Raw genomic sequence first — 24,509 nt, forward strand, 5'->3', positions numbered from 1 at the left:
GATCATGTCAGCGATGGTCTGAATGCTGACGGGTGATCTGGCTGGAAGAGGCCCACGCTGACGAGACTGAGACGTAATAAGTACATGCATCAGCAGCTCTGTCCCCACTGCTCTCCCACTCAACAACACATGGATCTACTTTCGCAGGGTCCCGACTCGGTAAGACTAGCGGCACAGTAGGAACTCGTGTGAGACGTGTGGTGCACGTATTGAGAGCGCCCACACATGTTTGTGTGCTGGTGGGTTCGTCAGCGTGTCTGCAGCAACGAGGGCGGGCGTACGTATTTGGCTATGCGATGCCTGCACTTGTTTCAATGGCACCAAGTCTTAGACAACGGTGTGCTTAAAAACACTTCTGTTCTGCGCTGGCAGTGAGATCGCTCCTCTGAATGGTGTATATAAAGTGGGGGCTTGACTCGTTCGTTTGTTTGCAGATCTATCACATTCACGGACGGACTCTGGATCACCATGAGGCTCTTGCACTTGATCATGTTGGCTGCGCTAATCGGCTTGAGCCATCAGGGTTCCTGGCAGGATCTTGTCCACCTCTCCGAAGAAGAGGCTAGAGCGTTCTTGGAAGGCGAATATTGGCAAAGCGTACAGGAAGCGAATGGAGCTGCGGGGCTACCACCGCATATTGCACCAGGCCATCCGGCCCATCCAGACAACTTTCATTGGCAGAGCATTGCTGCCAGCTCTTCGGGCTCATCCACGGACGTTTCATTGGCACCTGTTCCGTCTGAGGCTCACAAGCCACGTCAGGACTACCTTGGCGATGCGCGTACCTTTTACGTCGTCGAAAGCGGAGACCGAGGACCGACTGGCAGTTCAAGGTTCGCAGACACCGAGCGGTGGGCAGGCTCCCAAGCAGCTCTGGAACCCTCAAGCAGGCGGCCACGGAAGCAGCAACTTTCACCGGGCTCCAACGAAGCCGCGCATCCACCTGCTCGCGACGCCCCCTCCGTGCCATCCACAGCCAGCCTCATCGCCGCCCCACTAACAATTCCGCAGAGGGAACACATCCTTCGGCAAGCCGTAGCACGGCTACCTCCTGCCTCCCAGGCTGACACCATTCTGCAGCCTCTGACCGACTTCAAACTACCCGAGAGGCTGCTGCAAGAGTTCAGTCGTTCGCAGACCTTCTTCCGCGAGTTTGCGCCGGGCTTCCTGTTCCAGGCGCGAGGCCGCGCGCTGCCACCGTGGCGAGGCGAGGGAGGGATGGTGCTGGAGGGCAATTCCAGGAAGCAGCTCTTTGTGTATCGGTACGAGAGACTTCCGGCATCTCCCGAAGCAAGGACCAGATTCCAGTTTGTCGGCATGCTCCAGCTGGCCCATGAGGCCAACGCAGAGACCCAGGCGTTTGGCGTGTTCCGCTCGACTCGGAGTATGATCAGCGACGTTCGGGACGACTCGTTTGTCAATGAGAACGATCTGGTCTCTAGCAGTAGAGGCGTTGTGAGGCAATCGTAGGGGGAGGGCAGAGGAAGACTCACTGCTCTCAATACATCGCTTTCTCGCCAATCGTCAAGGTGTGATTTCTCTGATCAAAGTCATGCTTCGATCTTGAACCCGAAGCTTCCTGCTACCTGTTGCTACAGATCAAGTCGCATAGTGTACGATTTTCTCTGAGTCTTCTAGCGCTCTCAAGGCCGTAAGGCTTTCATGTCTGCAAAGTCTCGCCGACAGTTAATGTCCTGGAAGAGGGGAAAGTGTGGACGGGTGTGGGTACTTCGTTTCGCAGCCCCACTGGAGGTAAGCAGTTGTCTCTACAGTCACAAATCCTCCTGTCACCACCAGCGATGCACGCCTGCAGGTGGGCTTGCTGTTGTAACAAACTTGGACAATCATACGTAGTTTGCCACCCACACTTTTCTTCCCAAACAACTTTTTCGCAGAGTAGCTAGACGCAGCAATAAATTGCTCGCTGCCAAACGCCTTGACTTCTCTCTTCAGGGTCACAGGTAGCTGTGCCACTGCAAACGTCCTGCGAGTGAGCATTCTAGCTCAAGGCGAACAACCCGTCGAAGAAGATCGCAGCTATTATAGGATTAAGCGCTAACCACTCTTCTTCGTGCTCGGCACAGTCTGCAGAAAGGAGAGCCGCGCGTACGTGTCCAGCAGCGACAAACAGTGTGGCCTTGTGGCGAACGTCTGCGAATCGAGGCACAATGCTGCGCCTCTTCCAGCTGCTTCCTCTGCTGCTGCTCTTCCTGACGCGGGTCAGATTCTCGGCGCCGCGCGCAGACAACTTCTGGGAAGCCCTGCACGGTCTGGCGGAGCGAGGCGAGGACATCGACATCTCTTCCTACTTCGCTACCACGCATCAGCCGCCCGGAGCTGAATCTGGCCTCTCAACAGCAGAGCAGCATGCCTCAGCCAACCCAACCCCACCGGGCACAAACATTCCACACACGATGGCACACCCCGCGCTCACACCGCAAGAAAGGATGCACATCCTGGCGCCCATCGGCGAGGCGTACAAGATGCAAAACGGCATCCGCACAAAATCTACCCTGCACCCTTACGCCGGGGCTGGCGCCCAGCTCACGTGGAATCTTGTCGACGAAGCGCTCGGAGCTACGAACTCGCTGCTCCGCGAGCACCCGAATGGCGTCTATGTTGTGCGGGCAAAGACCGTGCCGACGGAAGCGGAACTGGAAGCAAACCGCGTCGGGCGCATGGGGCTCACGGGACGAAGACGCAACCACGTGTATGTGTGGAAGCGCGTCCAGCCGCCTAACTCGCAGGGGATGATCTTGCACCTTGTGGGCGCGGTCAACACGGGCGTCTTTGCCGGAGAGAAGCTCGCTCAGCTCCCGGCCTACCGCATCCCCAGGGCGTGGCAGCCGGTCGGCCCGGACGCGATATCCGTCGACTCTCCCCTCATGCCCCACTACACCTCGCGGCAGGGAGAAGGACAGAGCTGAGCTCCGGTGCGGTGCTATAGCGCTGAAGTGGTGTCTCAGTTCATAGCTTCATCTCATTGGTATTGTCTTGAAACGACGGTTCAGAAAGAATTCACGACGACCATGAGGCTGTGCGTTGCGTAAGCTGTTTGCCAAGTATGAGCGCAAACAGCAGCCCTGCTGAGCTGCTCGAGACGGGTCTACAAAGTATCGTGTGCAAGGCGTGCTAGGAAGCTCGACTCCATCTTGCGCGAGATCACAGACTAGGTATGGCGTTGAACACCGCGATGCGAAGGTGTCAGAGACAGGTCCAGGTCGACGTTGGAGTCGTGATGGAGCGAGTGTAGATAAGACGGAGCCTGATTTGGCTGAGGCTGCTGAGGGGATTGCATCGGTCGATTCTCCCATGGATAGAGCGGTCGAGGGCGAATGGGTACGTTCGACACGAAGCCAAGATGCTGATTCATGAAGTCATGCTCGACCAATCCTGCTTCTTCAGCGGGGAGACGTGTTGCGCCCGAAACCCCGGCTCCCAGAGCTGTATTTCCGACGTTCTCAGCGCTACGCCATCGTTCGTAACGAGTACCGGGCTCATAATGAGCGCTGGGCTCGTAGTTGATTCGGGGCCCATACCCAGCCGAATGCTGAGACCACAGCCGTCTTTCGTTAAGGGTCGTGGGAGCTTCGTTCTGGGTCGCGTCAAGAGGCAAAGGCTGCCTTTCGTTAGGTGTGATCGCAGCACCGTGTGGAGCAGCGCGCGCAAACTCATGGGCCGGACCAGGGACCATGTACAGACTGCTCGGATCTTCGTTGCCGCTGATCAGGACTCCCTGGAGAATACCAGCGTCCTCGTCGTCATCACTGAACGTGCTTGCGTCGACATGTTGGTCGCTTTCCGAACCCTGCTGACCAGGCGATCCGTGTGCACTGGTCGAAGCCCGAGCGTGGTTGAGTCGCCTCCATGTCCAGTCGGCTCTCTCCTCACGACTGAAGAAGGGTGAGTCGAGGACCAAGGGCGAGTCGACGGCCTTGTGCCATATTTTCGTGATCAGCCGGCGGTCATTCGGGCTGACTTTTCGCAGCCAGATGTCTTGCTTCGCCCGCAAAGCTTGGTCGAACACGATCGGTGCGCTGTCGGGGTTGGCCAGATGGCTGTCCACATACAGCCCCAACGAGGTCGCGAACTGGTGGACGACCGTGAACCGCAGAGCTCCTCTCTCTATCGAATTCCCGTACGTCGGCCGTATGATCGCGGTCGGGAGCCAGAACCCGTCCAGTCGGCGTGGCTTGAATCTGTCGAATCGGATCAGATCGAGCGAGCGCGCGAGCCCTCCGTTGGGCAGCCGCTCGTACAGGTAGCCCAGGCCTCCGGCATCGAACGTGCCGTCGACGAGCAGAGGCAAGGAGAACCAAGACGGAGAGCTGGTGCGATGGATCAACTTGCGCTCAAGGCCGTCGGTTACAAGCCGGTGGCGGGGCAGGAAGACGGCGGAGACAATGTTTCGTGTCTTGATGTTTTCCTCGCGGAGATTTTCTCGAGTACGTCGCTCAGCGAGGCGTGTGTAGTGGAGCATAGCGTTGGCGAGAAAGCCGTCGGCCTGCTCTTCGGTGTAGCGGTGGGTAGGAGGGATCGGGTATCTGGATAGAAGGATCTCTTCAACACCGTCAGGCCAGTCGAAGTTGTCCAGTGCGGGTGAGAATGGAGCTGACACTAGGCCGACGAGAAGGAGGAGCAGGCCGACTGCTGCGACGCAGTGCGGTCGAATCGCCTTGGACATATCGGTACGGCCGCGGAGAACAAGCGCTACGTGGGAACTTGTTCAGCGAGGGGCGGTGTCGTTTGCCCTCCAGGAGCGCTCTTATAGCCTGCAACCAGGGTGATCGGCCACGCGAAGTGCTGCAGATCAGCGTGGCATGAGGACGTTGGAATCAGGTGATGCTTGGGGAAAACCGACCTCGATTCGTGTCCACTTCATTCCGCGCGTACACAGGCAAGATCGCCGACGGTCCGGTGGGATGGCATCAACGATCGAGACTTGGTCCATGAACAAGCCTTGCCATGAGCCACCAGCATCCGACGTTCGTCTCTACAAGGCAGGCCGGCGTCAGCGTACAAGATCATGAAGGCATTTGGGAACGTTCGCGCGGTATCCGGTGTGTACTCGTAAGTCAACGGCGCTTTGGGACACCGCAAGATCAATCATTGTTTGACGATTGCATGCCGGGCGATGTTTGACAGGAGCAGTCGAGCCGTACGAGAACCATCGGTGCATATTTCAAGGTAGTGCTGCACCACCAACGTCACTCGACAGCCGAACGCGAAAAGAATCGCGCTCAACTGGGCTGGAGCCTGGGGAAGGGGCGGAGTTGAAACCGATGCGAGCGATAAGGCAGGCGAGCGTAATGCGACAGATGGCTGTACTAACAGTACAGTACAGTACAGTACAGTACAGTACAGTAACATCACGTTCGGAAGGCCACGTTGGCACACATGGCGTTATGGAGTCTGTTGTTGTCCGTGCGAGCGAGCGAGCCTTGCGACTGACAGCTCGCTAAGATCAACGCCAACATCGGCTGCTACCCCTCGTTGTTCGCATAAGAGACGGCGTCGCTCGAGTTCGAGTTCGCTTGCAACCGAACCCTACCTATCCTTCCTACCCAACCCCTCTCCGTCTCCACCACCTGTCGCTGCGGCAGTGATCACACCTAAAGATGGCTTCTTCTGCCAACAAGCACTCGGACAAGCACGAGCACAACTACTCGATCCTGCAGGCGTTCGAATGGTACACCCAGGGCGAGGGCAAGCACTGGCAGTGGCTCGGTGACAATGCCAAGCGCTTCGCCGACCTGGGCATCACGGCCGTCTGGATCCCGCCGCCCACCAAGGCTGCCTCAGCTTCCAGCACGGGCTACGACATCTACGACACGTGGGACTTGGGCGAGTTCGCGCACCCCAGGGATGAAAAGGCAGGCGTCCAGCCTCCGCACAGGACCAAGTACGGTACGCGCGAGCAGCTCGAAGCTGCTATGCAGGAGCTGCGCAAGAACGGCATCTCGATCTACGTCGATGCTGTCCTGAACCATCGCATGGGCGCCGACGAGCTGCAGACCTTCAAGGTTCGCATGGTCGACCAGAACGACCGCAACAAGGTGGTCTCGGAACCTTACGACATTCAAGGCTGGACCAAGTTCACCTTCCCTGGCCGAGGCGACAAGTACTCGAGCTTCAAGTGGGGGTTCGAACACTTTGCCGGCGTTGATTGGGACCAGAAGACCGAGACCGACGCCATCTTCCGGATCGAAGGAGAGGGCAAGCACTGGGCCACGGACGTCGACAAGGAGAACGGCAACTATGCCATGCTCATGGGTGCCGATTGCGACCACGAGCATCCCGATGTGCGCAACGATGTGCTCAACTGGGGAGCCTGGATGATGAGGAACTTTCCTATTGCCGGTTTCCGCTTCGACGCGGTCAAGCACATTTCTCGTCAGTTCATCCACGACTTTGTCAAGCACATCCGCCAAGAGGCGCGCAAGCTTCGCGAGGAACGAGGTGTCGAGCCCGCCGACGAGTCCGAGGGTCCCATCGCCTTCAGCGTCGGCGAGTTCTGGAAGGATAGCCTGGACTCGTGCCTCAAGTACCTCACCGACTTTGGCGACGAGCAGTTCTCGCTCTTTGACGCTCCGCTTCACTACAACTTCAAGGAAGCTGGAGACGCTGCCGAGAACTACGACCTTCGCAAGATCTTTGACGGCACCATCGTCCAGGCGCGACCCATCGATGCGGTCACGCTGGTCGAGAACCACGACACGCAGAAGGGCCAGGCGCTGGAATCCACGGTGCCCGCCCAATTCAAGCCGCTCGCCTACGCCCTCATCCTCATGCGCGTCGACGGATACCCGTGCATCTTCCTCGGCGACCTCGACGGCTGCAACCCCACCGGCATCGAAAACGGCGAGGGCAAGGCCGAGCCCATGGCCGACCTCGACAAGTTCCTCAAGGCGCGCAAGTACTACGCCTATGGTGAACAGAGGGACTACTGGGACCATGCCAACTGCATCGCCTGGGTCCGCACCGGCACCAAGGCCGACGACGCCTCGGGCTACGATGCGTCAGCCACCATCATCTGCAACGGCTCCGGCCAAGGCTCCAAGTGGGTCGAGGTCGGAAAGCAGTATGTTGGCCAGAACTTTGTCGATGTCATTGGCTGGTTCCAGGGCGAGTCCAAGGTCAACGACGACGGCTGGGTCGAGATCCACTGCCATCCTCGCTCGGCTTCTGTTTGGGTGCCAGAGAACTCGAAGCATCGCGAGAACTTCTGAGCTCCAGACGGTCGCCATGTAGATACGTACTGCAGACTTGCAATTGCTAGAAATGGGCCGCAGTCAGTCCACAAGGGCCTGCAACTCCCGGAGTGCCATGAGGCCTTGAAAGCGGAGCGCTGCTAAGCAAGACCTCCTTGTATAGATCGAATCGGCAGAGAGAGAGGCCGTTGCAGGGAGATGAGCTTCCGACAGGAACCGATCGATCATTGAAAGATGCTGGCGTGCTGAGCCGATGCGCTCGCGGTCACAGCCAAGTCTTTGTCTTCGTAGGCTGTGGCCTTCGCAACTCGTTCTCGACATAAGCTTGGTACTTGAATCTTGAGAGCACGGCAGTCGCCTCACGACATGGTCTTGGATCACAGCGATAGAGAACCCGCGTGCGTCGCAAAGTTGGCCCGCATCCCGGCAGGACAGAAGGTCAGCAAAGAGGCCCGAGGCTACAAGAAGGCCATCACCTTGACAAGCAGGGGACTTGCTCAGGCTTGAGCTTACAAAGTTGTCGCAAACATGAGCAAGGCTGAACTGGCCCTGCCCCACAGACCGTTCTTGGCAGAAGCTGGGGCCCAGGAACGCTTGTACTATTCTGATCTCAACAAGAAGAAGAATCAGGCTCAGAAGTCGTCTCAGGCTCAGAAGTCTCGATTTACGAGTCTACAGTGTGTGGTTGACAGCCGGCGCGGTACTCATCCTCGGAATATACCGCTCGCGTCCTCCATTGCGGCCTTCTCCGATGCGCATCAACGACGGAGCAGGAGACTCCGCAAAACCCGAACGAGATGGATGTAGCCGCAATCCAGAATCCGTGTTTCGAAGACGCCAAGACAAGATAGACTGTGCCAGAGGGCGCAAGCTGCGCGGTCATGGTCAGGCAGTTTCCGGGGTATGAACCAAATAGCCAGGACGATGCGTGCGGTCAGACCCGAGGAATTGGGTTCGAGGAGTGGGCGATGGAAGGCAAATTTGGGATCACGGCCAGGTTCTCAACTGCAGACAGACGTGTGTCACTCACTCCCTCTGCATCTTCCGACCATCCGCACTGAAACACACCATCGTCGCTCCACGTCGTAACCATGTTCGTGGGGACGTGTGCATGAAGATTGGAACCTGCATGAAAGCATCCACCGATAGACCAAGCATGCGGGTGGAGATCAGGGGGTGGGGATCAGCGCTCGCAGGGACGTGTTTGGTCGCTGCACGACCGAGAACGTGGACGTTGACAGCGAGCGGTTCTGCGGCGTACCGATGGAATGGGTCGCAAGGTTTCCTTTCTTCTCATGCCGTTTCACAGTCCGTCGCGTAGAACATGCACCAAGGTGAAACCCCCGACCAGATGGAACCAGGAACTTAGTCGCCAGAGTTGCCTCGATCGAACACAGATGCTGTGCATAAGGTTTAGATCCATCTCGCCTCAGTTGGCTCCGCAGCTAATGTGGGATCCCCTGGCGTAAGGGAAGATGTTGCTGTCTCCCCAAGAGGCCCAATATCTGCGGGCAGTAACGAGGAACGGAGCACCTGATGCCGAACCGCCAACCAAAACCACCGAAACCCGACGACCTCCGTGGTTGCCCTTTTGTCTGGGTTAGCTGTCAAAAACGTCAGTGATGGCTGCGGACACGCTAGCTTCAGATGGGGTTTTTTTTGGTTTCGTGCTCCGCGTCCCAACCGACTGGGTATGACGAATGTCTCATCCCGCTCATTAGACCACGCTTGGCGCAGGCGTGAGCACGACCGATGCGCCGTTCCCCCCCGCACCTTGGGTTAGCTGAAAACGACATCGCCCCAACAAAATCAGTTTTAGCGCTGTCATTTAAACAATCTCGGCATGCATTAGGCTGCAGCATGCTCTTCGACTTGAATCTCCGCCCTGCCTGTCGTCCATATGGTAGACCCAAGACGCTTACGCATACACATACGCAGCAAGGTGCGCTCGCTCGCTCCCTGCAACACACATGGGTTGGTCCTTATCTTGGCGCGCCCTCACCCCTGGCAGCAACAGCATTGGCGCAGCACACGTGGTTTTTTGTAAGACTAGACTAAAGCAGCAATTCCATTACCGAGAACAGATACGAGCGAGCGGGGGACGTTTTGCGACGTGGGAGACGGGTGGAGCAGAGCGAGAGAGAGATACATGCGATACTGCGTGATGGCGACAAGGAGAGAGACACTGGACAGGAGGCGGGTGGGCATAGGTAGACCAAGCGACTAGCACAATTACGGCGGTGGCGGCGGTGACCAAAAGCATCAACGCGAAAGCAGCAAGTACAGTACAGAACAAGTACAGAGAGTGACGGTGAAGGCGAATCGTCAGGTGAAATGAGCAGAGAGCTGGAGGCCCTCGTTGGACTCGGGCATGGTGGGCGACGAGTTGGCACTGAGTCCACCCGCCGGTGCCAGCACCTGGCGAGCAGGCATAGGCTTGCTCAGCGCGATCGGCCCGCCAAGACAAGCCTGGCTGATCGAGCCGCGCTTGCCGCTGACCGACACGGCCGCCTGGGCTGCCGCCGCTGCGGCTGCAGCGGCAGCAGCGTACGGATCGTGACGAGGCTCGTTGTTGTTGTACTTGTCCGACCCCGCAGTGAGCGAGAGCAGCTCCGACGAGCGGCCCACCAACCCAGCGGGGCGGAAGTGCGTCTTGAGGTGCTGGGCGAGGTTGTCGGAACGACCAAAGAACTTGCCGCACGTCTCGACAGGGCACTTGTGTGGACGCTCCTGCGTGTGCGTGCGGTTGTGTCGCTTGAGATGCTCCATCCTCTTGAACCTCTTACCGCAATGGCAGACATGCAGCTTATCCGCCGAGCTGACAATCAAAGGAGGAGGACCAGCATTGCGAACCCGTCCTCGCGGCGTAGTGCGTGTCACCGAGCCAGACACACTGCGGCTTCGGCCATCGAGCATTGAGCTGAAGCTACCGTCGTTGATGGGCGAGCCAAGCGAAATCATGCTGTTGCTGCGGTGACCCGACATCTGAGGAGCGCTGTAGTAAGGATCAAAGCCGGGCGACATCAAGTCGTTGGTCGGAGTGGTGGGGTACATGTAGCTTGCCCTACGGCCCTCGACCGCCGAGGCGATCGACGACGAAGGCGTGGATGGGAACGAGGCGAACGAGGAAGCCTCGGATGATGCCGACGAGCGAGTGAGCTGAGGCATGGGACTCGACGTGGGCGCCGACGCGACCCTGGACATGGCCGATGCGCTCATGCCAGCAGATGACATGTCGGGCAGGCTGGATCGGTGAGGCTGGAAGGTGGATGGGCTCTGGAAGTGGTCACGGAACGCGAGGTTGGGCTGGAAGCTGGGCTCGTTCTTGTGCAGACCGTTGATGTCCGAGAGGCTGAGCAGTGGCGGGGTATTCTTGCTCGGGGTGCCCATCTCGTGAGGCGCATACAAGTCGCTGTGAACGTGGTCGGCGCTGGTCAGCCTTCGAAGCGCCACAGCGGAAGGTGGGTAGAAGGGCGAGCTGGGGTTGGAGAGATCACCTCGGATCGAGTGGTCGGGTGTCGAGCCGGGCGAGTAGGATTGACCGGGTGTGAACACACAGGGAGCGGTACCGAACGAGGCACGGCCGGCCATGGAATGCTGTGGCGTCACGGGCAGCTGGGCAGCGCGGAAGCCCTCACTGAGGTTGGTCACCGACTGTCCCGAGAACATGCCTGTCGAGGTGGGCATGGGCGTGGTCTCTTGCGAGCCGTCCGACTCGTTTATCCTTTGAGAGTGACCTAACAGGTTGGGCTGGGCATGCTGAGTGGAGAGCATCGAGACGTCGAACGAGTGAGCAGTTCGGCGCCTGAACGTCGACGGCGGAGGCATGTCCAGGCTGAACTCGTCTTGGCCGTGCGAGAGAGCGAGCAGGGCGTTGTGCTGCTCAGGTTGGAAGGCTGCCTGGTCCGAGTACGACGCAGGCAGGTCGGCATGGCCGTGCGTCTCGGGCGTGCCAAGAGCGAGACCGGACAGCGAGGTGAGCGAGCCAGGCAGGTTCATGGGTGACTCGCTCGGGGTGAAGGAGCGAGGCGAGTAAGATCCATAGGCCGCCGAGTGATCTGAAGCGTGCTCCAGACTGAGACACGACGACGAGGCTGCCGAGCTGACCGAGCCCCGTCTGGCGCCATACGGCTGCGGCATGCCAGTCACATGAAAAGCTGGCATGGAGTGCGAGTGCGACATGGCGATCGAATCGACGGAGTGGTCCTCGGGAGAGAGGCTGCCAAGGAGGCCAAGAGAGTTGTGGCCAGGGTTTTGCACGTTGGCTGAGAGCTGATCAGCTGTGGCGAGTGAACCGTACATGATGTCAATTAAGAAAGAATGAAGCAAGGAGCAAGGATTATCTGGAGCAAGTACGGTAGGAGAGACGAAAGCCTAGCAGAAGATGCGAGATGATGGATGGGCAGGAACGCGTTGCTGGTGATGATTACGTTGGATGCGATTACAGAGTGGGCGAGAGATGGCCGTGCTGAGTTGAGTTGAGCACGAAGTGGTGCGTTTTGGAAGAGCGAAATGAGGAGGAACGACGATGGATGCGTGATGGGCGGGCGTGAGCACAAGGCCAGGGAAAAGGGAAGGGGTACGGGAATGATTTCGAGCAAAGGTAGGAGGGGGGGAAAGGATGTCAAGGAGTGCAGAGGGTAAAAGGCAGGTTGGTTTTGTATGCTTCCAGCGAGCAGAGGATCCTCGAGCAGTGGGTGGCTGGGAGGCCCGGAGGCTTTGCACACGGCTTGGGGCACGACCTTGTCACCAGGGTCTACCGTATTGCGCATTAGCTGTGGAAGCGGCGTCTACTGGGCAGGAAACGCGCTGGTTGAGCGGAATAGCGGAGACAGTAGGCGAACGAACTGCTGAACCATAACCGCAATGAGAGGAACGCAACGTGCTGGAGAGTGACATTGACGGGTGCACGGCATTCGACCACACACTCAGGAAGCCAGGAAGGCAAGCGAATGTGGGCATCGGAACAGATACAAGAGCAGATTCGCTGCCGTGCCGGCCTCTTTTTTGGACAGCTGTACAAGGAACGGAGGGACCGGAGCAGACGCACTTCAGGCACAAGTGGACGTCTGCTCACCGCCACCCACCGACCAAGCACGAAACGAAACGCACATCAGAGACAGCCAGATGTGGGTCTGATGATCGCAAGATGCATCTATCTAGCGGCTGGAAGGGTGGGGCGAGGAGGGTGGGAAGAGAGGCTGCGAAACAGCGGGAACTGCATCTGGCGGAGCGGGAAGCTGAAGCACATACTCAAGAGAGAAACGGGTCTGGATATGGGTGGACGGGAGTTGGGTGGCGACTGCAGCCATGCGTTTGCACGAACACTATCATCTCGGTTCAAGATACAGGGGCCAGGAGGATGGGAAAAGAGCAACCCGGCAGCAACCGTGGAAAACGATGAGGAGCAGTAGCACAGTACAGTACTGATCGTCGCGGTGGGGACAGCGAGCAAGACATGTCTGTCTACCCATCTGACTGCAGGGCGGCAAAAAGGCTGTCTGTGGATCTGGTCGAAACTGCATGGTAGCGTGCTGCGATAGTGCATCTCGCGCTTGGAACCCAAAACGAAGGCGGAAAAAAAAATACAAGAGAGGCATGAAGCGCTTAAAGTGACCGGAGCGCTTAGAGATCTTTCAATCTGAATTAATTATTTATTTATCTGTTCATTCTTTCATTTTATTTTCGTTTTTTCTCTTTCTTTTTCATTTTGGCCCTTTCTTTGCGAGGGAACTCGGCTAACATGGGGTACAACAGCAGCAGATCAATCGAACGTCCCAAAAGAGGAAGGCGGGCATGCCAAAGTAGCTGCAGGTCGTGGGTGCGAACGAAACCTTGAAAGGCTCGCACCGCATCGCACCGCATTGCATCGCCCTAGCCCGCCAGCTATCTTGTTGCCATTTAGCCTGCCAGACAGCAGCCAGCCCCCAGCCTCGGTATTTAGGATCCGGGGTTAGTGAGAAATTGGCATGGACGGGCGTAGAGACGACACAACCAAACGGCAGGTTGCAGTGCAGCCCCGACCTCGACTACACACACATTTCTTGACAACCGAGTCCCTGGACAGTAGGCTCTGGCATCGTTTGACTCTCGCGCGCGCTCTGTGGCGGGCGGCTGGGCTTGAAATGTGGGCGCGTTACTGAGATGAGCTGGCAACGAAAGCGAGGCTTGCTTTTTTTGGTTCCTCTTCCGCCCCGTTGACGGCATTCGCCAAAAAGGAAAGTTCGAAAAGGGCGGAAGCAAACCGCCAAGGCTAGCGGAGAATAGAGAGGCGCGAAAAGCAAGGGGCTCCATACACAATCCAGCCGCCGCCGCCTTGGGCCACCTGCGTACCGTCCTGCTGTCAGATCCGATTCAATGGTGTCATGTCTCGTAGTGAGGAGCAGCCAGCAAAGAGCATGGTAGTGCAAACTGTAAATTCGGCAAAAGCATGCAATCTGCCCACTAAACATTAATTAGATTGACTCGACTACAGTACAGTAATTCGTTGCACCGCACGGCGAATCAGCTGATGCACAAGGAATGCAGATCCGCCTCGCGAGCTAGTCACTGCAGGAGGCGGCCGAACACCCAAAAGCCGCCAGATCTATTCTCGACTAGCTCCACCCAATGCGAGCTGCGGAATGTTTCGTGCCTTAGCAACCTTAGCAGCTTTGGCCAGCTTTGCACAATCGTCGGCGTTTCTCCCTCTCTCTCCTTCTCTCCTTCTCTCCTTCTCTCCTTCTCTCCCTCTCTCCCTCTCTCTACTGTACCGCTGCGGAGAGAAGGCCGTCAGCTCTCGCCGTGAGTGTTGGTGCGAGAATGCTCCTCCCAGTGAGAGAGCGCCCGCCCTTGAACTCCGCCCGAAGAGCCAGCTAGATGCATGCAAGAGCCATCGAGGTCGAATTTGGCTCAAGCTCTCAAAGGTTTCCTGCAGTGATTTGACTCAGGTCCCACTTGTTTGGATCAAACCATCTCGGATGCAGCGTCAAAGCAAGGGACAGCGAGATGGTTCAGTTTGGATAACAAAGGCCCAACCTTGTGGTGGCTGGCTTCTCATCGCAAATGCACCACCTCTGCACGCAATTCTTTTTCCCGAATTTCATTCGCAATTGTGAAATACATACAGTACTGTATATTAAAGAAAAAGAAAACCCCCCTTAAAGAACAGCAAGGTCGGGCAACCGTTTCTCGGCGGGGTTCCAACGCAACGAGACGAGACGAGGAAGGACGACCACGCGGCGGACTAATCGGTCACTTCCCGGATCAGCGTTCGCACGCCTTCATCTCTCTTGCTAGTTCGCTCGCTCGCAATATAGTGTATCTAACTGGTACGGTCGCGCTGCGCTTCTGTTGGCTCGGATACAGCGCTGTTCAAGAATGCGGGCGAAGATCGGAACTACCGCCGTTTCCAACCCTTGAGCCAAAGAACAACCTCGTCCTGGCACTGCTTCTATCGGTGCCAGTCCGTTCCTGCACCGGCCAACTTCTATGGTGCCGGTGTAGATCGTGGCAGCTGTCAACCGGTCAAGTCTTGGTCGTCGTCATGGTCGTCGTCATGGCGCCGTGGATGGCTGGTGATGGTCCGAGGCTCGAAACTGGCAACCGTATCGGCGAAATGCGCACGTGCCAGCTTTCGCACACTGAGACATGTTCGGCTTGGCGGCTGGCGAGTGACAGCTACATTGTTTCAGTCACAATGGTGAGTCGTCCTTTTTCATGGTTCGATTTTGCGTTCCTTTTTTCGGGTGCGGATTAATCCTTTTTGTTTTCCCGGCTTTCTCGTATACAGACAGTCCACCCTCCCCTCTGCCGCCGCCTCTTCCTGCATGTTCTAGGAGCTCCCTAGTCTTCGAGCGTACATTGGCTGGTGCCACCACAGTAGTATCAAGGATGCACTCGGTGGACTTGGAATATCGTCGCTCGATTTGTCGGGACGACCGGAACTACCCCAAGTGTGCGAGACCGAAGCGCGGGAGGCAGCCCGAGACTGGCCTACCTTGCTCGGTGCCGCCGCACCTCTCGAATTCTATAAGGTGACAACTTCGATCTCAGAAGGCTCCAACGGAGAAAGAGCACAGCTCAGGTTCCGAGCGTCGGCGAGACACAATATAAGAGGGTAAATGTCGCTTACAGCCAAGCGACGCGCATGTCGGATGTGAATGCTGTTGCGTCACTCGGGGGAAACCACCGAGCTAAATGCCTACCCAGCGGAATCGCGCTCGCCTCCAGATATCCGTAGCGGCATTAAGGGATCCGAAGTTTGGTTCTGTCCAGGACCAGATGCGTCTCGCTAGCATGGGAAGCAAGACCAACGTGAATCTCGCATCGCCCAGCCCTGCCTTGCCTCTCGGCGTCTTGGATCACGTCAAATGACGCGTTGGAAGCGAGAGCCTTTGGAGCTCGGACTTGCTCCGAGGCTCGCTTGCCTGTGGTAGCCATCGCGTGGGATGTGTCACGACCAGAAGTCGAAAGCCAAGTCGCGCTGCTGCAGCTAACAGTACGTGCTGCCTTTCATGCGCGGAAAAGTGCGGTAAAGGGACAACAGGACCCGCTGCACTTTGCAGCCAAGGTGGAGCGGTGCCTGCGTTTACCCGCTTCGCAATCGACCAGGCCTGGTTCCTTTCCGCCCGACCTGGCCACTACCCCCTTTCCTTCTCCATCTTCGGGTCGTTTGGCCGTACCAACACAAACTACGGGCAATGTGCGCTTGCTCGTGCACGCGGGTCTCACTCCGAGCATGACAGCATGTGCGTTAGAGAAAATTCCACTCCCTTACCAGTTACGGGAGCGAGCCAAGGACTGCGCAGCGGTGTCTTTGGCGTGAGGAGCGGGAGCGGAGGAGATTTGCCGGAATTGACAATGGAAAGGACCTTTCCCCTCTATTTCCCCCCCTCTTAGGACAGAGTGACAGCGGGCGAGCCTTGTGAAAGTTTATCTGGACAGTGACAGCTCAGGTCAAGATAAGGTTCAGTGAATCTGTGCTTGGGCGCATATGAGAAGATTTCTCCACTCTCAAACTTTGGCGTGGCGTGAGAAAAAAAAAGGAAACGTGCCTTTCCCCATGTCTTGTCTCTCTTTGCTGCACCAGAAAGAACAAAGCGCTTTGTTAATTATCGGAGGTCGGACGACAGCTTCCGCCTTTCTGCCTTTCTGCCGTTCTGCCTTTCTGCCTTTCTGCTTGGTGTCACGCTGCAAGGGGTGTCCGATCTTCCGCCACAAATCAATCTGACTGCTGCAGACCAATCGTTCAACTGTACTGGTTCGCGGGGAAGTATAACTGTTTTGACAGGTGGAAGAGATCGACGAACCGGATCTCACTTGGTTGCTCCGACAGGGCTGACAGGTTTCAGCCGAGTGTCGGCTCTTGTCCACTGACCTCATTTTTTTGTTCTTCTGGAAAGAGGACACTGTCCAGTCAGCAACGAGGATTTGGCCCGTCTGTCGAGACTTCCGCAAGGTTGAAAGCATTTGGGCGTTTGTATCGACGACCCAAGACAAAGGCCGAGGGTCCAAGTGAGAGAGTGTACGTAGGACGGAAGAGCGCGCGGGTGGTGTAACAAGATCCCACGCTCCCACGCTACCACACGCTCCGATCCGGACCACATGTCGTCGCCACCCGCCACACTCAGCCTAAGCGAGCGGGCGGGAGTACTTGCTCGCTTGACCAGGGTTGTGGAAAGAGAGATCAACGCATCTACCGCTTGGCCCATCGTAGACCGCGTGCTGACGACCACGCCAGTGCTTGCTCTGGCACCCGCTCAACCAGTTCCTTGCTAGGAACGCAGAGCAAGTTGAAAGGCTGATCGACACAGGGCAGAGGTAGAGCGCGGCTCCCATCGCAAAAAGTGATCCATGTGATCGAACTCCGACACGGCCAAGTTTCCGCCGCGTGCGACCGAGAAGGCGAGTTGAGAAAACCATCACGACATTGTTCCGACGTGGCTGGAGTCCGAGAAAAGAACGCAATCGAGGTACTTCCGCTCTGTCTCACTCGACAGGCTTACTCATACACGCCAACGGCAGCTAGGGCAATTGCCCTCACTGTGGGCAGGTAGGAGCGGCGTTCTCCCCCAGCTGGGGGCTTCAGCTGCGAACTGGTTTCCCGCGTTTGCTTGGTGCAGCGTTTGCCACCGCTCCCACGTACTTGGTGTAGCGAGAACGTCTTGGCTCTCTTTCAAGGTCGAGACGCAGGACAGGAGGAACACCAAAGGCTGGACCCCCATCTTCGTTTTTTTTTCTCTTTTTTTTTTCCATACTGTACTGTACAGTACTGGTCTGCAGAAGCGGGCTCTTCCTTGTCCCTGCCCATTTTCTCTATTTTCCTTTTCTGGCATAATTATTTGGTTTTCGTTTTTCCTGGAGGCAAGTTACATTTTATAATCATTAAATTTTCAAGCCGCCGCGTTCCTGTCTGTGTGTCTGCGTCTGTCTGTCTGGTTCGCTTGCGAAGCGAGGAGCAGCTTTTCCCACGACTTGCCTGACCTGGCTTGCTGGCCTCCCGAGGAATGCTGCTACTGGTCTCTTCTCCTTACCCTTGCCCTAAAAAAGGTCGTCGGCAGAGCCGCTGCTCACGAGTTTCCGGGTCGTCGTCTGTATACCATCTCATGCATGCAGACGCACGCACGCACACAGAGTACAGCTGTCGCATTTTGCCACTCAGCTCTCTCTGTGCAGAGTGTACGAGCCGCGCTTGCATGCGGTGCGACGGGTGCTACTGCCGGGCGATAGTTTGCTTGCTGCAGATCCTCCGGGCTCTCATGCCAGTATTAAAGTTTGGCGATCTCTTGCAGTTGCACTTGTCCATGCTCCAAGCAACCCATTGACAAGCGATCGGCACTCAGCACTCAGCAATCAATTCTCGGCCATCAGCCCGTGGCCCGCACAGTCCGTGTGACTCAAAGTCCACCGGCGAAGGGGCAGAGGTCTTCAAGGGGTGGCGTCGTGCTGGAGGGCGTTGAGGTGGTTGTCAACGCACGGCAGGGCGATGTGCAGCGGGCAGCTCGGGAAAGTGAGAGGAAGAGAGAGACCAACACTTCAACACTGGGACACCTGCGCTCGTCGTCGCAAGCGTGCGCGCGCGCGTTGAAATGCGACACGTGTGCGCGAGGGAGAGGTCCTTCGATGAGCCAGGGGTTGGTTCTCTGTGTTCCCTGCCCCGCCTCCGAATTTGGAGGGCAAGCGCGCGTCAAGACTAGTGTCCCTTGGAGAACAAGAACAAGATTTGGACCAAGAGAGAGCGAACGAGGCGGCGCTTAGGCGGTTCGCAGACGCGCTTGCCTCCCCACGTCTGGCCTTCGACTAATTTCGAGCGCGGACAAAGGCGCAAGCAGGCGATCTGCTCCCACGTTATCTCGAGTCGGCTATGCTTGGAGTGCGTCGTTGCATGCGAGATCGATTTTTTTTCTTTTCTTTTTCTTTTTCTTTTTGGCCTGTGGCAAATACTATACAGTATATTGAAAAGAAAATCCGCCACAGACCAGAACCCCCTGCCATGACCCACCTCCTCGAAGCTCTAGGGTTGTAGCCGCTGCCGAAACAAGGAGCCGAGGCAATCAAGATGCAGACAAGTAGGCGAGAACAACGTTTGGTAATACTTTTTTTGCCACTCGCCACCCAACACAGGAGAACAATGGTACAATACGTATGAAAGAAGCGGTTGGTCGCGATCGAAGCGCGCATTAGCGATCTTGTCAAGACGCCAAGCCTAATCTTGACATCCCAGCGGGGGAGCTTCCATCTGCGGGCGGGCTGTCATCAGCGGAGCTGCAACCGTCTTTCCCGTCTGCCAGCCTGGGATCGACACGCCCGCGACCGCCACCTGACAGATCCCGTAACCCACCACCCCCTGGAAGCTGTCAGAATCCATTGTCTTGGTTCTAGCTTCAGACGCGGCCGTATCTCTCAGTACGAAGTGCGCTAAGTTAGTCGACTTTGGGACTTTCTCTTACTCTTGGCCTCGAAACGTGACCGCACGTTCTGTCGCGCTCGTCCATCGCCTTCCCCTCTGCCCTTTTGTTTCAGAGTGGGCGTGAAGAGAACTCCCGCCTGGTTGCTGATTTCGTGTTTCTAGATGAGTGCCTGTGGTCACAGGTACGCTTTTGCCGCTGCATCATGCGATCCCTGAAGACACTTCGCGCATGACAACTTCACTCCTCACCCTCATCCTCACTCTCCTTTTCGCTTCTCCTGCATGCACTCTTACCCTTTTACGAGCCAATGCAAGTAACTGCAACAAGGTCTATTGTTCGTATCATCTTTCTTTTCCACGTGTTGGGGTCCCTTGTCTTCTGGCAGCTCCTTCGACGTGCGCTGTCGTTCTGCGTGCAAGGTTCCTTTTCCCGGAGTCCGGTCCATAGCTCGAGAGCTTCAGCCCAAGGAAAGAACAGAGGACACCAGTAGCTGATGCTGCGCGTTGTTGCACGGCATGAAAAGTTCCAAGAATCCTTTTCTGCTCGCCATCATCTCGAGTCGTCCAAGCGAGGGTTTTTTTGGAGCATGTTACCGAGTTGTCGGACTGTCTGTGGCCGAATCGGGCGTCGGCGATGCTGGGCTTGAAAAGTCGGAGTTTCGCCCCGCGCGCCGCACGAGTCGCAAAGACCAACACACCAACACCGACTCTAATCATCGACAACGCGGTCTGGAACGCAATCGGGTCGTTGCAGTCGGATTGGGCGTGCTGCAGCTGACCTGAACATCGTTATTGAATTCTACCAGTGCGATAGCCATCAAAGCAATAGCCGCTGACTCTGCGCATCAGGACCAGCCTGCAAAGAGAGACGTCACAGATAAGGCGTGAAACAAAACCCGCAGGGCGACACGCATGTGAACCTCTCGGATTGTCTCACCCGGTTCGTGAATCAGCAACGTCAGTTAGCGTGGGCGGCGCCTTATCAGGCAGGAATCTGATTGCCCACCGCGTTCGCCACACGTACGAGATGGAGTGGTAGCGCTGCCGTCGTTGAGAGCTGATGATGGACGCGATTGTCTTGTTGGCCGTGCTACAGGTGTGGTAGCCACGGTACTATTCAACGCGCAGAGCCCACTGGCTCGGGTCTGTGGACGAGCTCGACAGCTCCTCCGGCTTTGAGGTCGGATCGAGAATCTGCCTCGGAACAGGCATCTGAGTGAGGCTAGCATTCTCGACGGGCGAACATCAAAAGCCTCCAAATCATCATTTCGTCCACGCTGTGAAGCGCTGTGGAGCAGAAATGGCGTCTTATCGCCACCGCAAGGTGCTAAAGGGCGTGCGGCGGGTAAAACGTTTGCCGTCAAGTGTAAGCAGCATGATCAACGGCAAAAGCAACGGAATATGCGAGGCGAGGCACCGGGGTCTGGATGTGTCATTCTACTTGGTTCGGTCTCCTGAACTAAAGTCGACCCGATGATAGAGCAGGGGCTTGTGTATTCGTGATCGCGAATGATGGCGCGTTCCTACGAACACTATCCACAACCTTGCAGGTTATCGCCGCTCTCATACTAATTTTACTCTGCTCGCCTCTGAGAAGGAGACGTCTCGGCTGGTGGCTACGTGAAACAAATTGCCCCTCCTCTGAACATGCTCGTGCTTTCCGAGGCTGGGTACCGACCCAAGATTGGGTGGCCGTGCCAGCAATATAGACGCCGAAACCACATCTCGATGATGAAAAATCTTTCGGTGGTGACGAGGGTGCCACCCGAAAAAAAGGCGCGGAAAGTGCATTTAGTACAAGGTTGCGCTATCCTAGCGTCCTCAGAAACTAGAGCGGGGAAAAGTCAATACAGGATGCACAGCGCACACGATGTACAGTTCTTGCCAACCGCATCTGTCGCTAGGCGGCAAAGTCTCTCACATGGCCATCTCCCCCGCAAGTGATCCCCGTAGAGCGTTCGGTGCAACTACCTCGCTCTCCTCTTTGAGCTCCCGATCTAGCTCGCCAAAACCGTATCGCGATCTCCCGCCTCGTTGTCAGTCTCTCCCTCTCTCTGCACCCGATTGGGTTCACTCTAGGCACAGCCTAGATCAGCTTGCTCAGGCCAATATGGTTCAAGCCGCGATGCTGACCGGCTCAACGTTGCAGCTCCAACTCAACATTCAATCCAGTTCCTGGCGAGACACACACATTTGCAGAGACAGATGCCAGTCTCTGACCGAAGCTCGTTAGATCGTCAGCAAACTGAAAGCGCTGAAATTGCAGGTGTTGCGCGAGTGGTGTTTTGTTTTCTGCGCGGAGAACGTTCACGCAGAAAGGGGTACAAGTATGAACTACTGACCCCAGTATTGACGAGCGTAGGGGTAGTTGGAGTAGGCGTTGCTGCTGGCCTGGTGTCCGTAAGCGCCGTACTGCTGGTAGTACTGCTGCTGCTGTTGCTGCTGCTGTTGCTGCTGCTGAGCCTGCTGAGACGCCTGCTGCTGCTGGTGGCCCTGGCCCTGCTGCTGCTGCTGCGGTCCGCTCTGCGTCTGAGCCTGGCCACGACCCACCTGGCTCGACGCCGACGTCGACTGTGCCGAGCCCTTGGAGGCGTTGGCATCAAACTGGCGGTAGCTGTCGAGCGTGTTGCCGGACGAAGCACCCGCCTTCTGCTGTGAGCCAAGGTGAGGGGTGCCGTTGTTGCCCGAGGCAGCGTTGCTCGTGGCGGCGGTCTGCGAAGGAGGCGCACCACCGGCACCGCTGCCGAGGAATCCGCCCAGACCGGGGATGGCGTTACCGTAGATCTTTGAGTAGTCAGAAACTCCACCAAGACCGGGCACACCGCGACCAAAGCCCTGGTCGTACGACGAAAGACCGCCAGAGCTGGGCGTCTGGCCGTAGTGGCTCTGCGCACCGTAGGCGTTGGCGTCCGACTGCGGTCCCTGACTGTAGGGCGAAGCGATGTTGGCGGGGGTGCCGGGCTTCGAGGCGTGCTGGGGCTGAGCAGCGGGCTGGCCGTAGACGGGGTACTGACCATAGCCGGCAGCGGGCTGGCCGTAGTGCTGGAATTGGTTGGGCATGTAGTAGTGAGGGTAGTAGTAAGGCATAATGCCGGGGAACTGCTGCTGAGGAGCCTGCTGCTGGTGGAGACCGGGGCCGGCTTGGTGGGCCTGGAGCTGGTGGGGCTGCTGGTTCTGGTGGTCGGCGGCGCCCTGCTGCGAAGCGGACTGCTGCTGGCCCTGCTGCGAGGCCTGCGATTGCGCCTTGTCGTCGGAGCGCTGGCCGAAAGCGTTGGAGCCCTGGTCGTAGGCGCCGTAGAACTGTGCGAGGCGCTGGGTGTCGAGACCGCCGTACATGGACGAATAGTCGTGGAGGCCATGCTGAGGTTGAGCCTGGGACTGAGGCTGGGAGGCGGCCTGGTTCTGACCGATGGAGCTGTATCCGTTGTAGCCGTGAATCTGGTCGTGGGAGGCCTGCTGCGGCTGTTGCTGAGGAGCTGCCTGCTGCTGCGGCTGCTGCTGCTGCTGCTGGCCTGTGAAGCCGTACGAGTTGTCGAACGAGTCCGACTTGAAGCCGTTGTACTGGCCGGCGGCGGAAGGCTGCTGGCTGAAGGAATCAGTGTGAGCCTGGCCGCCGAGCTGGGTGTCTTGGCGATGGGCAGAGGGCGACGACACGGCAGCAGCGACAGGCGCAGCTGGGGCAGCAGCCTCAGCTTCATCGTGGTTAGCAGCCGAGGCGTCGGTGGTAGCCTCGGGTGCCTCGTCAGCATCGCCGCCGAGGAAGTTGAGAGAGCCGAACTGAACGCCAAGCTTGTCGAGCTGCGACGAGCCACCGGCCATGACGACGGGTGCATCCTGACGAGCGCGCTGCGACGATCGCTGAGCTGGAGCGCGAGGAGCAGCCGCCTTAGAGAGACCGGGTGGAGCGGTAGCGGAAGCGGCACCGGCGTCGGTTGCGGTGGCAGCAGAGGTGCTATCGGCGGCAGGGGTAGCCTCGATAGGCGCAGCAACCTCGTGCTCGGCATGTGGAGCAGCGTCGGCGCTGTCGTTGGTGGCGTCAACAGTGGCAGGAGCAGCGTTGATAGAAGGCTCAACGGCAGCCTGCTCGGTGGAGTCGGGCTGAACCTCGCTGGTGGAAGGAGCAGCGACAGCATCAACGGGGGCGGCGGCGTCGGATACGGGCGCAACAGAAGCGTCTTCAGATGAAGCTGCAGCGGCGATGGGTGGAGCAACGGGCTTGGAAGCCTCAGACTTGCGTGCGATCTGAGCCCAGCTCATACCGCCCGACTTTGGTGTAGCTTTGGCAGGCGCAGGCACCTTGACAGCCGGTGCCGAAGTTTCGGTGGACGAAGGAAGAGCGTCGGAGGTGGTGGCTGGCTCTGTAGACACGGGCACGGCAGCTGCAGGCGCAGCCGGAGCAGCAGAAGCAGAAGCAGCCGGCTGCGAAGGTGCGACTACAGGCTCGGTGATCTCTTGGGCGATGGCGGGTGCAGGGTCAGGAACAGCAGCAGCGGCAGCGGCGGATTTAGCCTTGTTGGACCTGGCAAGAGCGGCGGCCCAGCTGGTGCCCGTCGTCGGGGTGGCGATGGGAGCGAATGCCTGGGCCGTGGTGGCCTCGACAGTTTGGGTCTCGGGTGTCTTGAGGTCGTGGCCGTTGGCCTGAGGAGCGATGCCACCACCACGTCCACCGACCCCACGGAAGCCACCTCGACCGCCTCGAGCACCTCGGACAGAAGCACCGCCACGACCGCGGGAGGCAGGCGCACCAACGTGGTTGCCGCGAGCGGCGGGAGGCGCAGCGGACGGAGCGGCTGAAGAGATGTAGGGGGCAGAAACAGAGTGGTGCGAGCTGGACTCCTTCTTGACCTGCTTCTTTGACTTGACCGACGAGAACTGTTCGACCTGGCCTTCCGAGATGCGAACGACGGCGTTCTCGACGTCACCCAACGAGTCCTGGAGAGCGAAGAGGAGGTCTTCGTCGGTCCAGGTGGGAAAGAGCTCGCGAATCATGTCGAGCTGTTCCGAATATTTGGCACGAAGCGTGCGTACCTCCTCCGTGTCATCCTGCACCTGTTGCGAACGGCCCTTGGGACGAGGGAAGGACCCTCTGCGTGCGGCTGTGGTCGACATTGTTTTATGTGATTGTGTGTGTGTGTATGTGGTTGTATATGGAGCTGGAAGGACGAGAGGTGGTCCTAGGAGAGTTGGAGCGTGCTTCTCGGCGAGCGACGAGTTGAATGGCACGGCAACCGGGTGTGCGAAGAGACGAGCAAGCGATCAGAAAGCCGTATGCACTTTGTCGAGGAGAGCCGGGCAGAGAAGAGAGGCAGAGAGAGGACACGGATCGAGTCGAGACAGAGAAGGATGGATGAAGCGAAGCAAGAAGCGTGCGCAGCAGCGGAACAGGAAGAACAAAGCAACACACACAG

At 57.8% G+C, this 24,509-nt stretch overlaps 6 protein-coding genes across 6 annotated transcripts; 3 read left to right on the plus strand and 3 right to left on the minus strand.

Annotated features, from left to right (window-relative positions):
* Positions 1–468: 468 nt before the first annotated feature.
* On the plus strand, positions 469–1,470 carry EX895_003369 (uncharacterized protein; the record flags this gene model as incomplete). Its single annotated transcript, XM_029883967.1, has 1 exon — positions 469–1,470. One exon carries the CDS (start codon positions 469–471, stop codon positions 1,468–1,470), a length of 1,002 nt encoding a protein of 333 aa, XP_029739773.1.
* Positions 1,471–2,168: 698 nt separating this feature from the next.
* Positions 2,169–2,927, plus strand: EX895_003370 (uncharacterized protein; the record flags this gene model as incomplete). The annotated part of the gene is made up of 1 exon (XM_029883968.1): positions 2,169–2,927. The coding sequence occupies one exon, from the start codon at positions 2,169–2,171 to the stop codon at positions 2,925–2,927; it is 759 nt and encodes a 252-aa protein (XP_029739774.1).
* A 242-nt stretch (positions 2,928–3,169) lies between these two features.
* EX895_003371 (uncharacterized protein) lies at positions 3,170–4,684 on the minus strand (the record flags this gene model as incomplete). Its single annotated transcript, XM_029883969.1, has 1 exon — positions 3,170–4,684. The coding sequence occupies one exon, from the start codon at positions 4,682–4,684 to the stop codon at positions 3,170–3,172; it is 1,515 nt and encodes a 504-aa protein (XP_029739775.1).
* Positions 4,685–5,618: 934 nt separating this feature from the next.
* On the plus strand, positions 5,619–7,229 carry EX895_003372 (uncharacterized protein; the record flags this gene model as incomplete). The annotated part of the gene is made up of 1 exon (XM_029883970.1): positions 5,619–7,229. The coding sequence occupies one exon, from the start codon at positions 5,619–5,621 to the stop codon at positions 7,227–7,229; it is 1,611 nt and encodes a 536-aa protein (XP_029739776.1).
* Positions 7,230–9,536: 2,307 nt separating this feature from the next.
* Positions 9,537–11,513, minus strand: EX895_003373 (uncharacterized protein; the record flags this gene model as incomplete). Its single annotated transcript, XM_029883971.1, has 1 exon — positions 9,537–11,513. The coding sequence occupies one exon, from the start codon at positions 11,511–11,513 to the stop codon at positions 9,537–9,539; it is 1,977 nt and encodes a 658-aa protein (XP_029739777.1).
* A 9,922-nt stretch (positions 11,514–21,435) lies between these two features.
* Positions 21,436–24,210, minus strand: EX895_003374 (uncharacterized protein; the record flags this gene model as incomplete). Its single annotated transcript, XM_029883972.1, has 1 exon — positions 21,436–24,210. The coding sequence occupies one exon, from the start codon at positions 24,208–24,210 to the stop codon at positions 21,436–21,438; it is 2,775 nt and encodes a 924-aa protein (XP_029739778.1).
* Positions 24,211–24,509: the final 299 nt, after the last annotated feature.

This window comes from Sporisorium graminicola, chromosome SGRAM_20, assembly GCF_005498985.1.
Source record: "Sporisorium graminicola strain CBS 10092 chromosome SGRAM_20, whole genome shotgun sequence".
NCBI lineage: Eukaryota > Fungi > Basidiomycota > Ustilaginomycetes > Ustilaginales > Ustilaginaceae > Sporisorium > Sporisorium graminicola.